The sequence below is a fragment of the Haemorhous mexicanus genome, chromosome 2, assembly GCF_027477595.1.
Source record: "Haemorhous mexicanus isolate bHaeMex1 chromosome 2, bHaeMex1.pri, whole genome shotgun sequence".
NCBI lineage: Eukaryota > Metazoa > Chordata > Aves > Passeriformes > Fringillidae > Haemorhous > Haemorhous mexicanus.
Genome location: NC_082342.1, coordinates 115,651,689 through 115,675,223, shown reverse-complemented (window position 1 = coordinate 115,675,223; position 23,535 = coordinate 115,651,689). Strand labels below are relative to the sequence as shown.

General features: G+C 44.4%; 1 protein-coding gene across 4 annotated transcripts; it reads left to right on the top strand.

The window, feature by feature from the left end:
* Positions 1–19,525, top strand: NDP (norrin cystine knot growth factor NDP). Of its 4 annotated transcripts, none has more exons than XM_059840006.1 (4): positions 1–201; positions 10,263–10,319; positions 10,917–11,271; positions 18,728–19,525. In XM_059840006.1, the coding sequence occupies exons 3-4, from the start codon at positions 11,053–11,055 to the stop codon at positions 18,953–18,955; spliced, it is 447 nt and encodes a 148-aa protein (XP_059695989.1). In that variant the 5' UTR covers positions 1–201; positions 10,263–10,319; positions 10,917–11,052; the 3' UTR covers positions 18,956–19,525. The 4 variants fall into 4 exon arrangements, with proteins under 4 accessions (XP_059695989.1, XP_059695991.1, XP_059695990.1 ...); XM_059840007.1 differs by lacking the exon at positions 1–201 and adding an exon at positions 224–1,212; XM_059840008.1 differs by lacking the exon at positions 10,263–10,319.
* Positions 19,526–23,535: the final 4,010 nt, after the last annotated feature.

Genomic DNA, 23,535 nt, shown 5'->3' with positions numbered 1-23,535 from the left:
ACTTTTCCATTTGACATTCCCCCTCTCTCCCTCTCTCTCCCTCTCTCTCTTAAACAACAGCCCTAACTTTTGTGTGTTGCAAATATAAAAGGCAAGCCATGTGACGGAGGGACAGAAGAACAAAAGCATTTGGAAGTAACAGGACCTCTTTCAGCTCTCCAAAGGGTTTGAGGGAAAGAAGGAGTGGTGCATTTTCCAAAGGTAAGCATGCAAATAAGAGATTCCTACAGATTTTGAGGGTTTTAATCTCTTTATCTGACAAAGACATGTTCTCCTTGTACCATTTTTAAAATTAAACCGTGTTTAAATGGAATCAACACAGCTCTAGTCCCTGTGTCTCCTTATTCTTGTGTCCTTATCTCCTGACTGAAGGTTGCCTGTATGTGGTCAAATAGGTGGCCCAGGGTGCTTCTGAGCTACTTGGTTAAACACCTATTCTTGTGAGCACGCTGAGCTCCAGTCTGCAGCTCAGTGCTGGCCGTAGCCTGTGGCTCTGGAGTGAGTGGACGTGCTGGGCTGTGCCCTGGAATCACCGGAGAGCGCTGGTTTGGCCGGCACCCCCTTTGTCCCGCTACAATGGGACTCTACGAACACGGGAGAGCCTGCTGCTTTAAAGTTGGACTGTTTACTTCTACCACTACTTACGCCTGCTGTTCTCTTGCCAGTCATCTGCTGGAGCGCTCAGAATAATCTGAAACAACAGGCGATATTTATTTCTAGCTTTGTGCCTCACGCTTCGCGGGAGCGCTCATAATTCGCACGTTATTATTTATCCAAACTTCCGCAAGGCTTTCCAATGGACCGGACAGCGCTGGTTGTGGATTAGGACAGATTTAGCCAGCACCCTTTATTGGCTGAGAGCTGCGAGGAAAGCCCCGGTGCTTGGCTTTGCTGGGGTGCCCGGGGTATATTGGGAGGTGGCCGGTGACACGGAGCGCGGGTGGCTGTGCTGCCCGGAGCCGGCCCGGGAGGATGCTGCGCGACCCCAGACCGCCCGCTGAAGGAGAGAGGGAGGCTCTCCTCCGCTCCCGGCAGATCATTTCCCTGTGTGTCAGCGCCAGAGGCACCAGCATGACTGTTCTCCGTTTCTCCGGGACGAAGGAAGGACTTCGCTGCCGTGAGCCCGGTGAGCAAGTGTCAGTGTAGGGGAACTGCGGGGCTCGGGAGCCGACACTGCCCGCAGGAAGAGCCCCGGCTCCTGCTGGGACTCAGGTGAGTGAACTCATCCTATAAAAGTTCAGTGGGTCCAGCAGCAAAGAACAGAGTGACAAAGAAGCCCAGTCTCAGGACCGGGTTAGCTGCTGCTGCAGTGTCACACTCCGAGTGTGCTGGGGAGGGGGGGGGAGATTTTCTTGTGACAAATCTGGATTTGCAAGATGGGGGGTGTGTGTGTGCCTGTGTGTGTGCACTGACTCTTGTGGGACTGCCAGGCAGATTTCTTATCCTACCCTGCAAGTTCATTGAAATTTCTCTCACAGCCTCCCTATAGTGCATCTTACTTGTTTCTGCCGGGGAGAGACAGCATGGCAAGTAACTCCTTAAGGTTTCTGCAACTCTTTAGAGATGAAATTTATATTTCCTATATGCATGGAATAGGAAATACATCTATTTCCTAACATGGTACTTACAGTTCCTAAAGCTTTGTAACTGTGGCTGAGAGGAAGGAACTCTGCCTGCTGAAAAAAGATTGCCAGAAAGTTTTTTAAAACTAGTAATGGGACAAACTCACTTGAAGGCAAATGATTATTTAAAACCAACAGTGGGGACAAACTCACTTGAAATCAGTACTTTATTGCAAAGTTATTTTCTAATAGAAGCCATCCAGCTGCCTGGTGTGGCAATAAGTGTGGCTGTAATAATCACAGTGCTGTTATTTGTCCATCCTCTAAAGAATATATCTACATTTTAGGACCTGTACCTATTATTTTTCCCCCCTTTCTTTTGAATTACTAATAATGCTCACTTTTGCTCTTGCTGTGGGTCCTAACTCGTATTTGTGAGTAGTTATACACATGAATAATTTCCTGGACCTAAATAGAACTATTTGGAGAGTAACTACTTATCAGCTTGGATTGGGGATTCCCAATGTGACTTGTATATACACTGATATGCTCTTGCTGCTAATGAAATATTGTTTTGTATTATAAAACAATGCTTTAAGATTCCCCAGTTAAAAACAAATGTGGAAGGAATAGGTATTTCAAGCTTACAAAGTAAAATGCAATTTGGTTTAGGGACAGGGTATAATTAGGGGCTGCTGATGATTAGTTACAGGCTCATTTCTCTACCTGAAGGTGTCCCATGTACATTTCCTGGGTTTGTGCAGTGCCTGGTTTGGATCAGATTAATGTGTGCTGATGACTGGCCTTTGCAGAGTGGGATATTTGTTATGGACAGTCTTGGGTACAGTTTGCAGCAGCAGTACCCCAGGTAGCTCCTTAGGCATGATGGCTGATTTCCACAAAAGCCATCTTCCCCACTGGAACCATCCCTCACTCACCTTTGAGGCTTGTGGCAGCATCTGCATATTTTTGCCCTCTTGCCTGGCCAGGACTGCAGTCTCTCCTGGCAGGTGGGAGGGAAATAAGCCACCTCCTTGGGAGCTCACACTGATGCCTGCTGTGACTCATTTGACAGGGAATTCTCCCGTAGTTGGCTTCATTTCCCAGTTCTGCTGGGGCTGACTCTGCTCCCTGCCTGGCTTGTCAGCTCTCAGATGCACTGGGAAGTGCTCAGGGTTGTCCTTGGAACTTGGAGAGAATTGACTATCTATGGTGAAAGCTTGCATGAAACCACTGAGACATTAATTTTTGCAACTTGTCTTGTGGATTGTTTGTTTAACTGAAAGAAAACAAAATCCTCTCTTTCCCCCTCCCCACTTCCCAATCGCTATTTTAATCACAATTATAAATATTTGATAGTTGTATTTTAAGTATTACAAATTTCTCTGTCTCATACTCCTGGAGAGACTTGTCCCTATGGGTTTTAGGAAGGTTTTGCTACATGAGACTGTAGCCCCCTGTTATTTGAGCAATCCACCTCTGGAAGTGGCCACATCAAAGAAAGACACAAAGTCTCTGTGGCAGCAGCTATGGGATAACTTCCTGGAGCAAAGGATTTTTCCCTAACCCCATCCAGTGAGCTCTCAGAGTCCTGAAAGTTTATAACCCTTCCAAAAACTCTTTAGAAATGAAACCCCTGTGACTGTAACCCCCCCATACACAACAGGTCCTTTGGCTGAGCCCAGCTAAACTTTTGCCCTCTGTGATATCTTGTTCCCCCGGATCATTGTCGCTTGTGTAAACACGTGTTTCTTTTCATCAGTGTTAAGTGTTCTGCCTCTCAGCTCCCCTGCCCTTCTCCATGTCCTGGTATCTCAGGATGGGGTGAATAGCCATGTCCAGATCACCTTTTTTCTGCTGCCTGACTTCACACTTGACAGTCCATTTGCTGAAACTCGACTCAGTGGCAGGAGAATGGATTAGTTGGGTCAGGTTAGCTCAGGTGCCTGAGCCAAGAGCACCCCACTTTGACCACCCTTCTGTGCATGCATATAAAGAGATGGTGCAGTCTCTGCTGGCTCTGATCAGCTGTTATTTCCTTTTTATATGTGTCAGTGTGGAGCATATTAAAATTTCTCAGTAGTGGTATGTTAGGAATCCCTCTGATGCCCCACCTCTAACTTAGCAGAACAATAAAAGCAAGGTTGTAGTAAGCCTTTGAGCAGCTGGTCGTCTATATATTCCTCCTTTTCTCACATAATCTAATTCAAACTGTTATCCTGGTAGCAGTGGCACTACCACTTCCAGACACCATCAGTCCTTGTCCTGTTTGCTGGAATTTCATTGTGTGGTCTGGAGATCCTTTCTAGCAGAGCGTAGTCTCTCTTCTGGTGTGAGAGTAGGGGGCTGCTGGTGCCATGGAGACACTGGTCCCAGGAATTCCTCCTCCTCATTGCTATTTTTCAGCTTCTCTTTGTTATTTTTCTAGCTGCATCAATCATTTTTACGGCTCACGCTTGTCACATTTTCGTGCTTGTTATTACTGAGCTGCAGACTGTGTCGGGCCCAGGCAGCACAGGTTACGTTGCCCTTTAAGACATGTGGGTTGAGGATCTGAGTTAATGCCTCAGCTCTGGTTTGGCAAAGGTTAAGCATACCATGGCAGTGACAATCACATTGCTGTCATAGCAGCACGGCTCAGAGGGAGTGGGACCTAGGGGAACGCTGCTCCCCTTGTTAGAAGACACAGAATTGTTACCATGAGCCAAATATTTAGGTTCCCTAATTATCAGAGGATGAGGTATATGGATGGTGGTCTGAATGTTGCCTGTGTATAAAAGAGGAAAGGATTTTGCCCCTGGGGTCAGAAGAGAGGGAACATCCCCTTCAATCATGTGCTGTCTCCGGCATGCATAACACTCTCTGCTGGTCCCAGTGGCAGGGATGTGTTTGCTTAATGTTAAAGAATAAAGAGGCCCATTCCTACTCCTGCATCTATTGATAACTACAGGTCTTTGAGTTCGCTGGAAAATATGCAAAGACAGAGAACAAAAACTGCCCACCTGCTTGTAACACACTCCAACAGGTAGAGGACACATGCCTGAATGCCCTAGACCTCTCAGCAACTTGTAAGTTGGCCAAGAGTAATTTTGCCTCCTGTTGGGTCATAAGACTGAAGCAGAGGTAATTACTGAAGCAAATCCTATAGCTAATGCTTGGCTGGGAACACTCACACTGTAGCCAGCAGCCACCCTTGCTGGTTTGCCTCCTGAGAGGGATGGGCAGCCCCAGACTGCTCAGCTCTGCACCTGGTGCTTCACCAAGGAGTAATCCCATCCAGCACCCTCTGGATGGATGACCAAGTGGAAAATTGTATTCCTCTGCTGTCTGAGACTCAAGACCATGACTGCTCTGCTATTCAGCGAGACACAAGAATAAAGAAAGAATCTGAGGCTGGCATCACCTCACCATTAAAAGGCTCTACTCCCTCATTAGAGAGATATCCCATGCATGCCCCTAATCAATCTATTTAAAGCTTCCTGGAAGCAGGAAAAGGAAAGAATAAAAATACAAGCACTCTTTTGTCCCCCAGTAGTTATTCTTTGGGAGTGCATTAAACCCTTTTCTCCGTGTTGGCCTGTGCCTGTCTGCTGGCTGGGCGCCAGCCCGCAGTACCCACTGGAGTTTGTTATTTCAAGTGCTGAGCAGGAAGGCACCTCCTGCTCCCCCTCTCCCAGTACCTGAAGGGCTGGAAATATTCTTGGGAACTTCAATAGCAGGGGGAAGTTCAGACAGCTCAAGTGCCATTCAGCTGGATTTGTTCCACCTCATGCACCGGGTCCCATGGCAGGAACACTTTTGGTGCCTTAAATGAGCCCAGGGAACCAGTCCCATGTATGCCGATCCCACGTGTGCTGAGGCTCCCAGGGTGCTTCCATGATGTTTGCTGCAATTGCCATGTTGCTTCTTATGCTTCACATGCCATGGTCTTCCTGTTTTTTTTCTTTTTTCAGTCTGCTTTCAGTCACAGGCATTCATCTCCTGAAACATTAAAAGACTTAAGGAAGTCTCATAGTAAAAAATGGTTTCCAGGAGTTTCTTTCATCACAGCTTCAGTAGGACCAGAAGATGGACTTCTCTACCCGGGGCAACCAGATAAAGGGGCTTAAATCTCTCTCTTTTGAGCCTATTTTCCTTCTTGCTGCCTTTTTCCTTCCCCTCTCCTCTGGCCCACCAGCTGGTGCCAGCTCTGGCCAGGAGTGTGTGCTGTTTGTGTGCCCTCCGTGCAGGCACACCCTGCCCTGCTGTGTGATGGATGGATGGAGCTCCTGGACCATGGATGAAGACATTCCCCTTGGCATGGAAGGGGACAAGCTCCAGCACAGCTGGATGCCAGGAGAGCAAAACCTCTTAAGCACAACAAGACCTTGGGGAGCATTCACTTATTTAGAGCTGTAAGGACCTCACTTAAAATATTTGGTTTGGTATTTGCTTTGCCTCAGGATGGGAAGAAACCTGTTCAAATGTTGTGTGGAGGCATTTCTCAGACAACTGGGGATGCCTGTTGTCTGAGAAATGCCTCCACACAACATACCTGCTGCTGCCTTGGTGCCACGTGGCCACTCAGTGGCTCTGCCAGGTGTTTTGACAGGCAGCTGCAGGGTGAAGTGAGGATTTTTGATAGCATGCAGAGGAGACCAGCTCCTTCACTGCTGGCACAGAAATGACCACAGTTAAATACCTAGATAAGAAGATGATTGCATTTACTTACAGAGCTAAAAGATATGCTGGAAGTGACAAAGGCTCTGAGGTGGTTCTGCAGGAAGCAGGGTCAGCCTCTCACGTGGGGTTGCTTCTCCTACTCCCTGGAATGGCTCAGATTGTCCTCTGGAATGGCTCAGATTGTCACTGGTGAGATCCAGTCCCACAGTACTTCCCAAGCTGTTCCCAGGCGTGGTGTGGATGGCTGTGAGGGCTGGGAGCCACCTGAGTGCTGTGGGCGCTGAAGGATCTTTGGGAACAGACCATGCTGCCTTTGTCATGGCAGGGGAGAATCTAACCCTGCAGAACAAACCCTTGTGGAGCCTGAATGAGAAATTTCCCCATCACAGTTGTTTCCACTTCATTCAAGACCTTGGAGAGTGAAGCTTCCAAACCCTTATCTTCCTGGAAAATCAAAACTTCTCTAAATTTGATAAAGTTCTTGAGAAATCCATTTGTGTCTTATGAAGAACTTTGTGGAGCTTTTTTTGTCAGAACAGCAGCAGTGAATTCACACACACACATACATACACATATGTGGTAAGTGACACTTTTTTAGGTCTGGAGTTTGGAGAAACTGAGTAGTCTTGCAACTCTTCTGTTTATATAATAAATTCAGATTGAGGGAACCACATGGTAGGATCCAAGTAATTGTGTTTACTAAATATGCACAGCATGCAAGGCCAAGCTTAAGTTATATACACACACACTGCTGCTACAATGGGATTTTGGCAGCCTCCAAAACCCAAAAAGCATTGAGTGACTTAAAAGGCCCCCTCATCCTCAAGCAGGATTCTCAAACACAGAAAATGCCCAGCAAATGAAGGCCAAGCTGAACATATATGCATGCCTAATATGGGGGACTCATTAACTAGAAGTACACCATAAATGAGCTTTTCCTCTGCTCCCTTCCCACCTCCCAGAGTAAAAGCTGTGCAGATCCAATAGACCTTGGGAGAATTGCTCAGCTCTTTATTTTTTCCAAGATACATAGAAAAAAGGGAATTTCTGTTTACGTTCTCACAAAGTGACTGGCTAAATAATTCCAGATGATGGAATGTTCTTCTGTCCTTAAAGCAAAACAAAACCTTAGCCTTCACCACTCTCCAAATGATATTAAAACTAAGATAAGACATCTTTATTATTCAGAAAGCAGCTAATATGAGCGTGGATTTGGAAAAATAACCCTGACTTTGCACCTATGTCCACATGCAATACAGTCTTAGACTGTGTGTTAATATAGTTTTTCTTTGGGATGTAATCTATTTTTCCATGAAGTTTTTAGGCTAACAGCTGTAGCAGTTTTAGGTAACAGCTGTAACGAGCTTTAGTATGTTATTTCTCTGTGAAATACTGACAATTAGGTATATGGAAAGGCAACAAAGCCATTGCTAACAAAATGTACTTCCCACATCTCAGTGAATTCTGAGGAAAATGTGAAGTAGTGATTTTCATCCACTGTTAGGCCATACATTTTTGTAGCACATTTTCAGCCTGAGGATATAAAGTTACATTTTCATCTTTTTCATCTTTTTCTTTACAGGATGGTGTAAAGTGAGAGGGTTTAGGTTTCCTTTTGGTTAGCTTGGCAGATGGGCTATCTACCACAGGTTTTGCATGGAAAGAAAGTGAGGAAAAAACAGCTGAACTAAAAGGAAAATTTGCTCTGTGAATTTGTTGATTTTAATAAAAAAGTGTATTTCCAAATTAAACAAAATGTCATTGTAATGATGATTTATGAGCACAAGTGTACTTGCTTCTGTTCTTTGGACAGAAGTATAGACTGGAAATTGCTTATGCCAATCCTGATAGCATGTGCTATCTAGGATTTTATAATTTCAGACAGCATTTCAAAAGGAAGGCAATTTTTAACTTGAAAATAACAATAACAATAATGCTAAGTTAAGTGAAAACGCCATTGCACAATATCAGCTGGAAATGGAAAATATCAAGCCAACATACCTCATTGTGGTGATGTACCTAAGTGAAAATATTTTGATTTTTTTTTTTACAGAATCAAAAATCTACATCTATCTTCCATGTGTTTTAATGTCCCTCTAAGACCTTTTCTTCCACATATGTTCTATATGTTACACATAGCCTATGTGCTTGAAAAATGTATGTGCCAGCTTCCCATAGGTATGTCAGGAGATATACCTACACATTTTACCAGTATGTCTATAGACAATTTAACCACTTATTTCACAAGAGATGGATCATATTTACAATTGTTTTCTCACTTTTTTCTTACAAAAATGTGATATTTTTTACTTATTTCAAAGTATTATTACCAAAACCTGCTACATTTCTTTCTTAGTGAAGTGTCAGGGCAATTTTAAAAGGTTGTGGAAGTGTTAATACTTTTTGTTCTGTGCTTATCCTGAGGAAGGTACAGCCATGTTCCTTTTCTCACACTTTTCCCTGTGCCTTTCCAGCTTTCCCAGAGAGTTTTCATGAGGCAGACTCTGTGTCATCCAATTATTTCCTGAAGAAAACTAGGGAGATAAGCCTTTGAAAACTGAGCCAGGACTTCAGATTTCTCTCACTGTATTAAATCATACTGATCAAAACCATGGAAAGATATAGAAGCCCAGAATTAACAGTGGGACAGAGAGAATGGGAAATGGGGATCCCTGGGTGCAGTATCACATGAAATGAGACCGTCTAATATCAAGTAAATTTATTTGGACAGAGAGGGAATTACTGGGTGTGTAATAATGATTAACTATGTTGGAGGGAGACCTTGCCAAGCAGCATGTTTTGGTCAGCCTCTTTATAAAAAAGAATAGGAATGTAGGTAAAAGGTTAAACATGGAGAAAAAAAATAGTGCATCCCTCCTCCTGTTAGCTAATCCTTGGGCATCATCTGCATGAACTGGAGTAACACAGTTCACTTTGAGGAGGGAGTCTGTCCCAGCTCCCATGACCCAGAGATTTCTCTCCTATGCTGCTAAAAAGTTTGGAGGGATATTTATTGACATGAATGAGCCTGTGCATAATGCTATCTGTGATCCTAAGTGTTTACTGTTGTTTATTTAAGTTTTTTACACTGCAAAGCCATGTTATGTTTTTAATGTCCCATTTGCTGAGGAAAATATAACAGCTCATGTATCAGACTCTGGGGAAAAAAAATGTATTGTCATTTAAATCCACAGTCACATAATTTTTCCTTTCCTACTTAAGCACATGGATAATAGCCCGAAACAACAACAACAAAAATGTCTAATACACAGAGCATCTTTGTCTCTCTAACACACACAGCATCCCTAATAACATTTCTTCTCAGCATGAGACTTTGGCTGTCACATCAGCCCCATCCCAACTTGGATGAACTCTGGGAATATTTGTCACTGCTAGGCACTCCTCTCACAGAAGTGCTGGAGGAGGCTATAAAGCAATATACAAATCATCAAGCACTCTGGTGGGGAGGCTGTTTGGGAGATGAGTATCAGTCAGTTTAGAGGGCTGCCAGCAAACCAGAAAACAATTTTGAAAGAGGCTTGTATAAGGCAGCAAAATATCAGCTTTTTAAATACTCAACAGGCTCTGCCAGAGCATTTCCTTGTGAGTAGGGAACTGTTTTATCTTAAGTTTCTTCAGAAAGTCTTTGCACTTTTAACTGTACTGATGAGTATCCTTTGACTATCCTTCATCGGGCTGTGTTTAGATGGATAATTCACAGCTCTTTCAAGTTATATCTGTTTGTAGTAAAAGTGAAATTAATCACCCAGTTGGGACTAGGGCTTTATGAGAAGGATCAAGGGGCTGTGAAGAAGCAGCTAATGGAGATACTCTCCTTCCCCTGCAGGCACAAAGCTCTGGGCAGCATTTCAGGGGCTGTCCTGTACCTGTTTCCTGGAGAATCTCCTGATCTCCAACATGAAACAGAAATCCAGATGCCTGGGTAGATAGCCATATGTCTCCACCTGAACACATTTATTCCCAATTGATAGCTGGGATAGTACTTGTAAATTATGGAATAATAAACATATTTTTCAGATGCTGCTCTTTAATTAGCTGGGAAGAGACTGACACCCAGAAAGTGCTGCCTGACAAGTAAGAAAACAGCCTGGATGTGTGTGCATGGGAATTTGGTACTCAGAGGGCAGGACAGTTCAGCCAGAGGCCTGGGTGGTTCCTCATGCAGAGCAGGTCACTGGGAGACCACTTTGCTCATGCTTGGCTGAGACCTTCAGCATCCCTCCACCCTGGGCATGTCCCTTGTCCCTGCAGTTGCAGGGCACAGCCAGGCAGCCACAGCTCAACCTGCCTCCAGCCTCTCCATGTGCTGCCTGGGCCTGACATTCCCATCTGCTGTGTGGAAGGCAGCCTGAGTGGGTACACGGTCCTTTCGACTTGCAGGAGTTTCTGATGAATTTCATCACCAAGTGGAAAAGAGTGGCATTGCACCACTTGTGATGTTGAAAGTCAAAAGTAATTTCATCTCCCTGAAATGATAGAACAATGCTAAAAACAACAAGGCCTTGACATCTCCTTCCTTAAGGCCATATTCCCTACCTACTGTGGGGATGATGCTCACTCTGAGCAGGTATTTTGGCTAGCAAAGGTCCTGAGTACCTTAATATTATTTATGTCTATTTCCTCTAGAGGTCTTTTTGCTCAAGATTGTAATTTATTTTGCTTCTATTCCAGCTGTGCAGGAGATTCTTTGATGGATTACAATCTCGTCAGACTCCAACTTGAGAAGAAGAATGACAGCTCAGACACTTAAACCAGACTTTCCACCATCCTGGAAAGGAACTGGCTTCCAGAATTCGGAGGGTTTTTGATGCTCTACCTCCCTCTGCTGTTGCCAGCGAGAAGTTCCTCGACAATGGGAAATCATGTACTCGCAGCTTCGATTTCCATGCTCTCGCTGCTGGTGATGATGGGAGACACGGACAGTAAAACAGAGAGCTCCTTCCTCATCGACTCCGACCCCAGCCGCTGCATGAGGCACCACTACGTCGACTCCATCAGTCACCCTCTCTACAAGTGCAGCTCCAAGGTAAGGCTGCTAAAAATAGGTGAGAAACTGTTGTAAAATGCTGGATAGTTGTCAAGCATGTACTGTTAGTTTGGTTATTACATTGTAAAAGGGGTTAAAAGGGTAGTTATAAGAAATGTGGTACTCCACGTACCACAGCACACCTCAGTGAAGTGCAGCACCCCCCAAGCGAAACCAGCCTGCCTGGACAGAACTGTAATGGCCAATCAGGCACCTTAAACCTTCATGTAAATGAAGGATCCAAAAAGAAACCAATCCAAAGGGACAAAAAACAGGATAAAAAGGGGCATCCGACCCAGGGAAGCTGTGCTGCTCCATCTGGGACATTGCAGCTGAGAAGAAAACCCAGCGCCGGCGCTGCAGCATCCTCGGCAGGAACGCTCCTGCTCGGCCCGCGGGCCCCACGCTTTAGGCCTGTCTTTTTCTTATAACAAATGCTGGAATCACTTCAGTACCGGGAGCCTGCTCTCGTTTTTAACAAGGCTCCCCTCACCCCCTCATAGCTTCGAGGGAAGAGTTGTTAAAATGAGCCATTCTGGGTGATTTTCTCTGGGTGAATTCCTATCTACCAGAATCTAGCAGCAGAGACAGGCAGATGTGAAAATATCCTGAGTGTACAGAAGAACTGGGACTGGAAGCAAAGGCTCTTGACTCACATTTCACCTTTTCAAAAGGAGAAATTCACGATGATGGTAAAGCTTGCATGCAGTAAATGGCAAGATGGAAAGGAGCACATTTGGGATCACAGCTGATGGCCCCAAGGAGATGAGCTAGTTCGGAAATTTAGATCACCCCAGTCACCCCATCCTTCAAATGAATGTTTAATCTGGAGCAAGCTCATAGCTACTATAGGAAAAGTACTGAGATAAAAAACCAGACTGGTAATTAAAATGGTAATTTAAAAAAAGGTTATGAAGAATATTGCTTATTTTCTCCCTGCCCTCCCCCTTTTAAAAGCCTTTGTTTACATGCAGAATGACACTTGGATGGTAACTGTAGGGCTTAGGAGCAGACAGAAATACAAGATTGACTTTCATTTGGGATTTCAAGCCTGAAAAGTTTTGCATCAAAGTGGCTTAGCAGCCTGTGCATGTAGCCTACAGCCATTTATTTCATTATGTGGAGAAAAAGAATTGGGAGAAACAATGGGAAAATCCTTGCTAGTCCCTTTTGTCTTGTCCTAATTTGTTCTGTTTGAGTTAACACAGTCTGTACATTCAGATGACTGGGCCGTTCCTCTGTCCCATGGGAAGGGGCTTTGCCTCAGGCACTCACATCCCAGGATTAAGGAAGGGAAATGACTGCCAGCTCCAATGCTTTTGCCAGCCCTGTGAAGGGTAAGAGAGGGATGGGAGGGTGCTGTGTGACAGGGCTCACCACAAGAGGGGTGCCTGCCTGGTGGCAAACCCCAGCAGCAGGGATCCTGGGAGAATTTACAAGGAGAGAGGATCCAGAGCTGGGATGGATGCAGTGCTGGCTGCAGATGCCTTTGTGTGCAGGAGTTCCTTCGCTTCTCACAATCAGTGCAGGGGTGAGGGAATGCCACAGGTAGCTGCAGATCATGGAAGTATGAAATAAAGCATAAAGAGAAGTGCCCACAGAAAATAAGACCTGCTGGGTGCTCTGTGCACCAGCACAGCTGCTGCTCTGGCCAGAACCCTGCAGCCAGGCTCATCCTGTGCCTGCTCAGCAGAGAGTGGCTGACAGCCTCAAAATTGGGCACAGGGAGCCTGCTCTGCTCTGGGCTGCCTTACATTGTTCTCTCAGCAGTGCTGTCTGCTGGTTTTGCATAACCACATCTGATTCACAGCAGTGGGAGCCCAGAGACTTTTGCCCTACTTCTTCTGGATCCAAACAGCAAAATCATCCATTACTTGAGATTCAGGAGAGGTCTTTTGATTTGCTTTTAGGCTACACTAGAACTCCCTACCATCTGGGAGACACATGGCCTTAACACAGAGAACTGCAGATGTGCATCCCCTTGTGCAATATTGATTTTATTGCAGTTCCCTTCAGCAAGAGACAAAAGTGACAAAGTGTAGGTGTGTGGGTGGCTTCCATGTACAGGGATCTGTGTGCCACCAGTCTTCCCCTCTCTGGACCTTTCTGTCAGATCACCTGTCAGACCTAAGAAGGAGGAGGGAGGAAGGAAGTGGAGGAAGGAAGGAAGGAAGGAAGGAAGGAAGGAAGGAAGAAGGAAGGAAGGAAGGAAGGAAGGAAGGAAGGAAGGAAGGAAGGAAGGAAGGAAGGAAGGAAGGAAGGAAGGAAGGAAGGAAGGGGCGGAAGGAAGTGGCGGAAAGAAGTGGCGGAAGGAAGGAAGGAAGGAAGGAAGGAAGGAAGGAAGGAAGGAAGGAAGGAAGGAAGGAAGGAAGGAAGGAAGTAAATAAAAGAACCCATTGACAATGCACTTTTTTTGCCTTTCCCAATGACAGAGAAAAGCAGAAAAGTAATCAGGCCTTTAGGACTGGGGCTGATGGAAGTGAGAACACAGATAGCATTGTAATGAGAACCATAAAATTTCAAAAGCTTTGAGGAAAAATGTTGTTGACATAAACATTAGCAATTCTGGCTGCAAAACTCAGTGATTCTTTTCAAATCAAGCCTTTAATGGAAATCATGACTGAAGATATTATCACATTATCTGTCTTCTCAAAGTCCACAACAATTTCAAGAACACTTCTATAACAATACTGTGAATTGTATGGACTTTCTCATGAACTGGAAAATGAAAACAGTTTGCATACAAAGTGAAATGATTTCCCAGGAAATTCAAGCTTTTTTAAACGTTGTTTGGGGTTTTTTGTTTGTTTTTTTATTGTTGTTGGTTTGGTTTGGTTTGGTTTAAGGTCTTATGTATCTGAATCATTCTGGTAGACATATGGCTTCTGTTCTGGATTTAGTAGCACATAAACACAGAGGAATATTAGACATGTTAATTAAAACTAGATCCAATGTCTGTATATATATATATATATAAATATATATATAGTGATAAAATGCAACCATGACAAAAAAAGGAAAGTTCTGTGGGAGTAGCTGTGGGAATTGTGGTTCCTCTCGTTTCCACCAAGTTTCCATTGTGGAAGCTTGGAATGGCAGTGTCAAGCAGAGACTTTGCCCTTTTTTGGGGTGATGGTTTCACTGGGATATCCTTTCTCACTCCGTATGTTTTCCCTTTTGGTGCAGCATAGTTACAGAAGTCAAAAGTGGCTTCTGAAATTGTAAGACATATTATGTTTGCTGTCTGTCCTGGTTGAAAAAGTATTATGTCCTCTGTGGTTCTCTGTGGAGGCTGCCAATTGCACCCACATGGGAAGTAGATTTGTTAAACATCCAGCCAATATAATTTAATCATTAAAATCCCTTTTGCCCGTGGCCTCAGGCAGGCGATGAAAACAGTTGTCCAAATCCTTTGGAAACATTGTCTATTTTAGTAACAAAAAGTACAAAAGAGACACAAAAAGGAGATGGAAGAAGGCCATTTGTTTCAGAAAAGCTGTTTTCCTTTGTCTTCAAAGAAATGTTTGTATCAGCTCATGAGGTATTCCCTTTCCTGACTACACTGGATTTACCCTGACCTCTGTCATGGGGACCCAGTGGTCTCCACCAATGTGCTGGATTCCCTCACTGCTCCCAGAGCCTCCCAAATCCCAGTTTTGGCTGTCACAAGCGCTTTGTCCAGATGTGCCAGAAGTGTGCTACCACTGACAGTTTCAGACTAAAGAATCCAGCCCAGGGAGACACAGAGCAGATGAAGAAAGATTTAGCAGATGTTTGAAGACATTTACTCCTGAAGTAGCTCAGGAGATTTTCAGTAATGCCTGCTTGCAGCCAGGCCACGGGAACTGTGTGAAAATCTGTTCTCAGGCATCTCAGCCCATCAGCTTTTGGGCTTCAGCTTGTTGCTGAAGGTGCAGAAAAGAGGACTACAAGCACCATTAATAACACACCAGTTCACAGCTTCTGGATTTCCAGAATACAGCTCAAATGATCAGAGTCAAATACTGCCTCAGATTCAGGTGGCTCTCTTTTGTACCTATGACACCATTGACTTTAAATAATAATGATAATGATAGCAATAATGATAATGATGATGATGATAATGATGATGATAATGATAATAATATTCCTCCCTAGCTGCTCATAGACCCACGTGGTTCCCTTGTTGTAGGACGCAGCCTTCTGGATCCAGCCTTGCATGGTGACATGCACAAATTCACATGTGCAGGGGCCAGGGGGAGCCAAGAGGTGTCAGGTTATAAAATACCCACATGTTTTTACTATATTTACACACCCACTCTATCATTGTGCAATGCATCACAGCATTACTAATTATTTAGGTGATAATCTCTATTGCACTATAGTACATGAAGCAATAAGCAGGCAGTGCAATTGATTAAAAGGCAAAGATTTCAAAGTACATGCTACTTCCAGCTCATTTGCACACCTGCCAAAATTCACTGGTGCTGTTCTGGATTTATGAAGAGGAAGGTAAATTTTGGTTAGGACTTTAGGTAGCCCAGAAGGTTAGAAAGATATGAAAATGGGAAATTTGATATTTTTTTAGCCTGAAAGTTCAACTTGATAACCTTGGGTTTGTGCCATTGGTAAGAGTTTACCTTTCAAAAACAAGGAATAAAACCAACACTGTGTGATTCTACATTATATAAATACTGACCTTAATCTTATGGAAAACTAAGTAGCCAGCAAAATTGCAGATTAAAATTAGAGCCTCCACAGATTAAAACAAGTTTTTAAAGACAAGGCTTAGAAGTTATAAATTGTAAATTATAAATTATAAACACGGTAGCACATTGACTAAATATTGGCTGGGTTTGCATTAGGAAGCCAGCTGTTTATATTGAGACAGAGATATTGGCACATCAGATAATTCTACTCTATAATTACCCTGGACAACTCTTCTCTGGTCCTGCCAGTTTCTTGATGGCATGTTTTATTTTTATTGGCATTTTTGAAAGTACCTGCAGATACAGGAACAGACGTGCATGATAAAAATTCTTAGGGTAACAGTACCAGGACCTGACTGATTTTTCCAGCTCCCAAAGCATCAACCACCAGAAGTCAGCCCCAGCACACAGCAGTGTGTGCTGTCACATTTGGGCTGAAACCATAGAAATGATTGCTTGGGAGGGACTCTAGGGACACTCTGAACTTCCCAAAAGCAATTTCTGGCTGTTGTACGTCCCCCTGCACCACTCCGGAGGAGATTTCAACTCTGCTGTCTCTGAAGCCTTCAAATAGTTGTCAGCTGCTGTTGGATTGCTTTTCAACCCCAAAATTTATTGATGATCTCCAAGGTCTGTTCCAACCTGGTTAATTCTGTGATTCTGTGGTTCAGCCAAACATCTGGGAACAGCCTGTGACAGAGAGTGCACAGCCTGGTCAACTGGTCAAAGCAGGGCACCCAACAAGAGCTGTCAAGATGCTGGGAAGGAAATTACTGGGTCAAATGTCCCAGTCTGCTCCTTTCCTTTGCAATACAGGCAGGATTAGATACCTGCATAGCTGGTGTCTAATTGGATACCTGCCCCAGCTGCCTGCCTGGGAAGTGAGGTTTGTTCAGCAAGGGAAAAAAGTGGATCTTTATCCATGAGGAATGGGGTGACAACACTGCAGTGATTGTCCCTTTCATGTTCTCTGTTCACTAAGGACTCTGCTATTAAGGAGCTTGATGTAGCTAATGGGTCTAAACCTCAGGTGTCACTCAACTGAAATTTCCCTCCCACCATATTAGTACAAACAGCTGAAGTTAATTTATGTATGAATATGCATTACCACAGGAAGGAGACCATAAATTTATGCTACAAATCTTAAAGGATGACAGATTTCTCAGAAAGCAGCAAAAGCCCATCTCTAACTAAGAAGCAAAATGGTACCAAGCACAGATCACCATCTCATGAAGACGTCTTCTTTGTGACCTGTGTTGACTGGAAATGTAGTTGTTAGTATATTAATACATTAATACATTTTCAAGCAAAACATTTAGCATGCAAGTACTCTTGCAAGAGTAATTTTTAAGCTCTTTACAATGGATGATAAGAACCTTTCCCATGGACAGAGACAGTGCTGGCATTTCCTACTTGATTTCAAGAATATTCTCTCTCTCTTATCTCATCTTTCCTTACAACTCTGACTAAATAGAAAATTAAACATTTGATGTACCTGCTTGCATAACTTAGAGATTTGCAGCCAGTTGAACTTGTGTAGTGCAAGAAGCCCATAAAGGTTTAACACTGTCACATTTGTAGTTGTTCTTTCATATTTTATGGAAAAAAACCATGAGATACGTGTAGGATGATTAAAATGTAACGTTCTCCCTTGGTTACAAGACTTTCAACATTTTTATTGCCTACTTTAGATGACATAATAAGCTGATATTGAAGTTTATGTTGGTTAAGCAAAATTAGCTGAAATGGATTTAATATTTCCTTCCCCATGAAAGTACAGGAGTCTGTTCAAACTTGTACAACACCCCTTATCAAGGTGGTAACAGCTGTTTCTAACACACCATTTGCTGAGCTTTAGAGAGTTCTTTCCAAGATTTATGTAGTGCTTAATGCTGTATCTCCTCTGCTCTAGGGGTTGTTGGGGAGTTGGTGACTGCTCAGGGACTCTCTTCCTTAGTCCCTCCTGCTGTACAAGTTACCTTGCTCTGGTCACAGCTCACATTTGAGCTGAGAAGAAGAAACCTAGAGCTGCACTGTTTTTTGAAAATCTCACTAGGGAATCTTCATGGCAACCAGTTCAACTTCTTTTACATTTTCCCTGCTTTATGCAGTGAAATATCTATACATCATTGCATCTATATAAAATGCTGTGCTGTGCATTTTATACAGATATAACTGATGCAATGATATATAGAAAAATGGATGCAATGATAAATAGATACACATATAATTGCAAATACATGTTCAAGGTGATCTTTATCAAAGGAAAGAGCTGGAAACATGCTTATTTACAGAAATAAATGGAGCACCTTTAGATTTCTACTTTACATGTTCATATATTTAAACTCAAGACATGAGAACCAGTTGGCGTATACTCAGAGCACTGCTAAATACCCAACTAAACAATCAGCCTGGTTGATGATTAAAGGTCTTGACTGCCACGGATCTGGAGTCAGCAAGTCACAGGTGCAGTCGTGGTGTCTGGAAGGCAGGGCTGGCTGTGATCGTTTGGAGCCCTAAGGTCAGTCCAGGTCCTGCAGTCCTTGTTGGTTTCAGTGCCAGGGATGGAGGAGCAAGGCAGGAGGAGCCTTGCTTTTCCTCCTACCCCCTTATCTCCTCCACCCTCCCAGACGCAGCCCAGGGGCAAAGCGCTCCATGGGGCTGGGATGCGGTGACAAAACCCCAGCCAGGCTGGAAGGAGGCTCCCACTGCTGGTGCCAGCTGTGTGCTGGGGACACCTTTCCTAACCCCTGTGCTTTCCTTGGCAGATGGTGCTGCTGGCTCGCTGCGAAGGCCGCTGCAGCCAGACGTCGCGCTCGGAGCCCATGGTGTCCTTCAGCACGGTCCTGAAGCAGCCCTTCCGCTCCAGCTGCCACTGCTGCCGGCCCCAGACCTCCAAGCTGAAGGCCATGAGGCTGCGCTGCTCGGGGGGCATGCGGCTCACGGCCACCTACCGCTACATCCTCTCCTGCCACTGCGAGGAGTGCAACTCCTAGGGACCAGGGGGCACGGCAGACGGGGGACGAGGGGGTGCTGCTGTGGGGAAAGAGCCCCAAGAAACAACCCAAGGCACAGGATTGCAGCGAGGGCAGGACTAACCAGGCCGGATTGAATCTGAGAGCAGAAGTACAAAATATCCTGGGCTGCTGGATGGTGCTGGTGCCGCACTGTGGGCTGTGACAAAGGCAAAAGCACGAGGACTTGTTTTTAAGAAGCCTTCCTTTTTTTCTGAAAGGATATTTTTGAGAGTTTCTTCTTTTTCAGACTCGGCTCTGACTACAGAGAGGTGCTTTTACTTTAGGCCATGGGCAGCGGAGGAACAGAGAAGAAGGTCAGCCAGATGACAGCACTGCAGTCTGGAAAGTGACATTTTGACAGAGGATGGGCATCAGTTCCCACAGACAACCTCTTAACCTAGCAATTTATTCTCAGTTTCCTAGTTATACTGGCCTTCAAAGCAGTCTGTGCTGTTGGCAAGGGTCATCTTTTACTGACCTAGTGGCCAAATGCTGGATAACTTTAACTGTGGTTTAGCAGAAATTACAAATAAACCATTGAAAAATGAACTGGATATGAAATGCCATGCTTGGAATACCCAGCCTAGCTGAAACAATTATTTGCACCAAGTGTCATCAGAGTTCAGTGGCTGAGCAACTCTTGGGAAGGGAAAGGTCATGAGACTCACTATTCCCTTCTAAAAGCCAGGAAATGTGACACATCACATGTGTGGAAAAAGCCATTATTCAAAAGCTAAAAACTAACCAAATATTAAAATGCCACATACTAGATGGAGTAATTTCTTAATTTAAATAGACCTGTTGATGTACAGAACTGGAGCTACCAAAATGATGATTAAACCTAGGAATTATTTTCATCTATACTTCTTAGGCCATTGAGCAAATACCATTTTACCTTTTAAAGACAGGTAATCCCCAAATTCTAAATCTTAAAACAACAGGGGATCCAAAGTTTGGGAATGCTATTTGGTATTTGCTGAGAAACTCTGTCCCTCCTCCATCAATGTGAGGTTTTAGGAAGGTTCAGTCACAATCTATTGTGACTTCAAGGGAACAACATAACTGTTCTTATCTCATATTAAAATTCTTATGTTCCTAAATGTCAGCATATGCAGTCAGCCAGCAGCAAGCCTTTTCTGTTCACAGAAACCTGGCTGAGCCATTGCTTTGGCAGAAGTCATGAGGGTGTTGAGAGGATCTTTGCTGTGCAAGGATTCAGGATCAGCAGCACCCGAGAGCACAGTCCTACTGTTATTGTCTGGGATAGGCTGGATTGGCTCCCATTGGCACAGCAATGTCTGGCAGGGTCCCATGGAAGGAGGGGAAGTCCTTTCCAAGAGCAGAGTTCAGCCAATCTGTTCCACTCCACCCAGTTTATTTGCAGCAGGTGCCACGTGCAGCAGCTTGAGGATGCACACTGCTGTGTGTGACAGGGAATCCCCAGGGAGCTCAGTAACAGGAGTTTCTGTGGCTGCTTGGGCAAAGCCTAATTCCTCTGCCTCCTCCTGGTGAATGTGTGTGGGAAGTGAATGCAGAGGTGACAGCCACTGGCCTTGCAAGCCAAACCCTGGAGTAGGATGGCAGTCAGCAGTGGAAAGACATGGTGAGAGCACAGACACCATTCAGAGAGGTTTGTGGTTCATGGGGAGAATTCTGGAGGTGACTTGGAGATGGTCAGTTTTCAAAGACACAGAGCTGTGGGCAAACTAAAGGGTGAATCCAACCCCCAGAAGCTGAGATTGAAATGTCAGAACTGGTGGTGATGAGCCCCAGTGAGCTCATTAGACACCATGTGTTGTCCCAGGACTGTCAGTCATTCCTTTCACATCTGATACATGCTCTGAACATCAAAGGGCCAGTCCAGGGAGTGTGAGCTGGGCATTATCACCAGACTACTTTATATAAAAGATCATATGTGCATCCCTTTTCCACTCTCTTTCAACCTCCAGCATCTAAAGATCCCATTATCCAAAAAAGCACCACCCCCTACTGTTAATTATATATAGGAAATTCCAGTCCTCATTCAAAACGACAGCCATACCTTTGACAGCCAAATAACTACACTGCAAAATATGCATGACCTCTAAGTGTGCTCACAGACACTGCTGCCCACCAGCAGTACTATGCAGCTATCTAAGGAAGGGGAATGTTTGAGGGATAATTGCTATATCCAGCATCACCACCACCCAGGCTGTGCTGCCACTGGTCTCCTCTGCCAGTGCAAGATAGGGGGTCTCTGACACAAATTCTGGGTGCTGCAAGTGCCTAAAAGGGTTGGATGGGACCTGGCAGAACAACAGGGCACTGACTGATGTCCTCAGGTAAGAAGAGACAGCGGGGTTCAGCAGAGACCATGCCTGAGCCAATCTAGCAAAAAAGAGAATATCTGTAGTGAGAGGAGAGCTTGGCTGGTATTTATACCCAAACCCCCCTCACTAACACAGTCCCAGAACTGTAACTGCTCAAATCAGCCTCACAAAAGAAATTTGTGTCTCAACAAAACCTTTTTTCCCCTCTTCCCCCAACCTCTTCCTTCCACTTTTGCTTGGTTCCTCTGATGAAATCACAACCTTGTGACCTTAAAGGCTGTTGCCAGGCATAAATGTCAAAGTGAATTCAACATTATCTAATTGAACTGTTGAGTCCAATAAATGCATGGGAGGAGTATAACAGAAATTATAAATGGCAAAACAAAACAGTTGTAAACATCTACAACTTGATATTAAACAATGAATCAGACTTCCAAATTCTTCCAAATTTGTCAGGCAATCTTCATTCTGACATTTAAGAAAAGGTGAAGCTATTCTTCATAACCAAATCCCCCAAAGTCAGTTATAAATCCATATTTTGATGCCTTTTTTGGTCATTATTTTGGGAAACTCAGTTCTGAATGAAGCACACAAGTGCCACCTATATTAAATTCAGATGGTGTATTGAAGCAAACAAAAATGAGGCTTCAGGTAAAAAACTACAGCATCTAGCTCATGGTGAGAAAGAGTCTAAAGGGTGCTTCGAGATGAGCTGGCTTACTGATTTATTGGTCAGACACCACCCTGGATACCAAAGCTCTGTTTTTCAAGTCAGACTACTGTGTAAGTGATTCTTAAATTAAACAAGAGGGAGGACAATGCTCAGCTTTCTAGATAATGTGGGGCTTGTTCTTTGCTGGAGAATCCTCTTACTGGGATTTGAATGAGAAGGCTTTGTCCCTTTCCCCCCTCACTGCACCTCACCCTTCAGGCACCTTCTTCCCCCACAGAAAGGCTGGTAGAGCTGTGGTTTGCTCAGGATGAGGTGATACAGATTTCTGACTGTCACCTACCTATGCCCTCCCCTCTTTTGATGAAGTTTCTGAAATGAGCTTGGCTTATTTGTGAAAGTCAGCTGTCCTAGCAGTGTTGGGGTTATGCTTCAGCTGGATTGACTGGATTCAGCTGCATTGTAGTCATGGTGTCTGTGAAAAGGGGAGATTTCCTCAAACCCCTAATGTGTCATTAATCTGTCAGTGCCCCAGGAAAGCCAAGACCCTTGGGCCAACCAGCCTGCCTGTGTCCTGCTATGGAGACTCTTCTGAAACAGTGCTGCTGTGCCAGAGGATGGTTTGGCTGACTTGTTTGGGGTCACACACCAAATACAAAAACCTCCTTCTAGGTCTCCACACATTCACCCACTATCAGCACCCCTGAAGGACTCACATAACAGTTTATGGAATAATATTTTGTTAATAAAACAGTGATGGGGTAAGGTTTGAGGGCTGCAGCTGATTGTTTCTGACTGCAAAGACTATTCAAACAATATATTAATTCAAAGCAATATCCTAACAAACTCCAGTCCCAGCAAAAGCCAGCTCGAGATCATTCAATGTGCACAGAGTTCTTACCCAAGGACAGGGGTTTCACCACAGTTGCTGATTCAACTGCAGGACATCTTTATCTCCCTCAGTTTCAGATGCTGTGTGGCTTATCAGAAAGTACCACCAAGTTTCTTCCTCTGCAAGGGTTTCAACAGAGCCCAGCTGTAGCATCTCCACTCCACTCCACTCCACTCCACTCCACTCCACTCCACTCCACTCCACTCCACTCCACTCCACTCCACTCCCTGTTTAGCCCCCCCCAGACTGTGTGGGAATTTGGGGGTGCTGACCATGTTCTGTCCAGGGAGAAGGAGCTGTATTTTCCCTTATAATGTCTATACCATTATCTTTGAATCCCCAGTCATTTTTCCACACACAGACTAGAGGCAAACACCAGAGCTTTGTAGCCTTACAATGCCTCCACAGTTTGTGCCTATCAGAAATAACCTGTCATTTGCCAGAATAAAAGAGCCCATGATGTAGCAAATTTTAATTATTTTGCTCCCAGTTTCAAAGCCACTATACTGGTTCAACCTTTGTGAGAATCATTAAATGGAATAACTCACTGCTTTCTTGGAGATATTCCCCCTGACAGCACCTCACCTTGCCTGCTGACCCTGAAGAACTTTGGCTACGAGTTCCTGAGCCTGGCTGTCTCCCAGTGGCCTTTATCAGAGCTTTTGTAAGTTACTGTCACAGGGCTCTT

Coding starts and splice junctions, on each gene's coding strand:
- NDP (XM_059840008.1), top strand. CDS start 11,053: ATGCTCTACCTCCCTCTGCTGTTGCCAGCGAGAAGTTCCTCGACAATG. Junction 11,272..18,727: donor TCTACAAGTGCAGCTCCAAG/GTAAGGCTGCTA, acceptor TTTCCTTGGCAG/ATGGTGCTGCTGGCTCGCTG.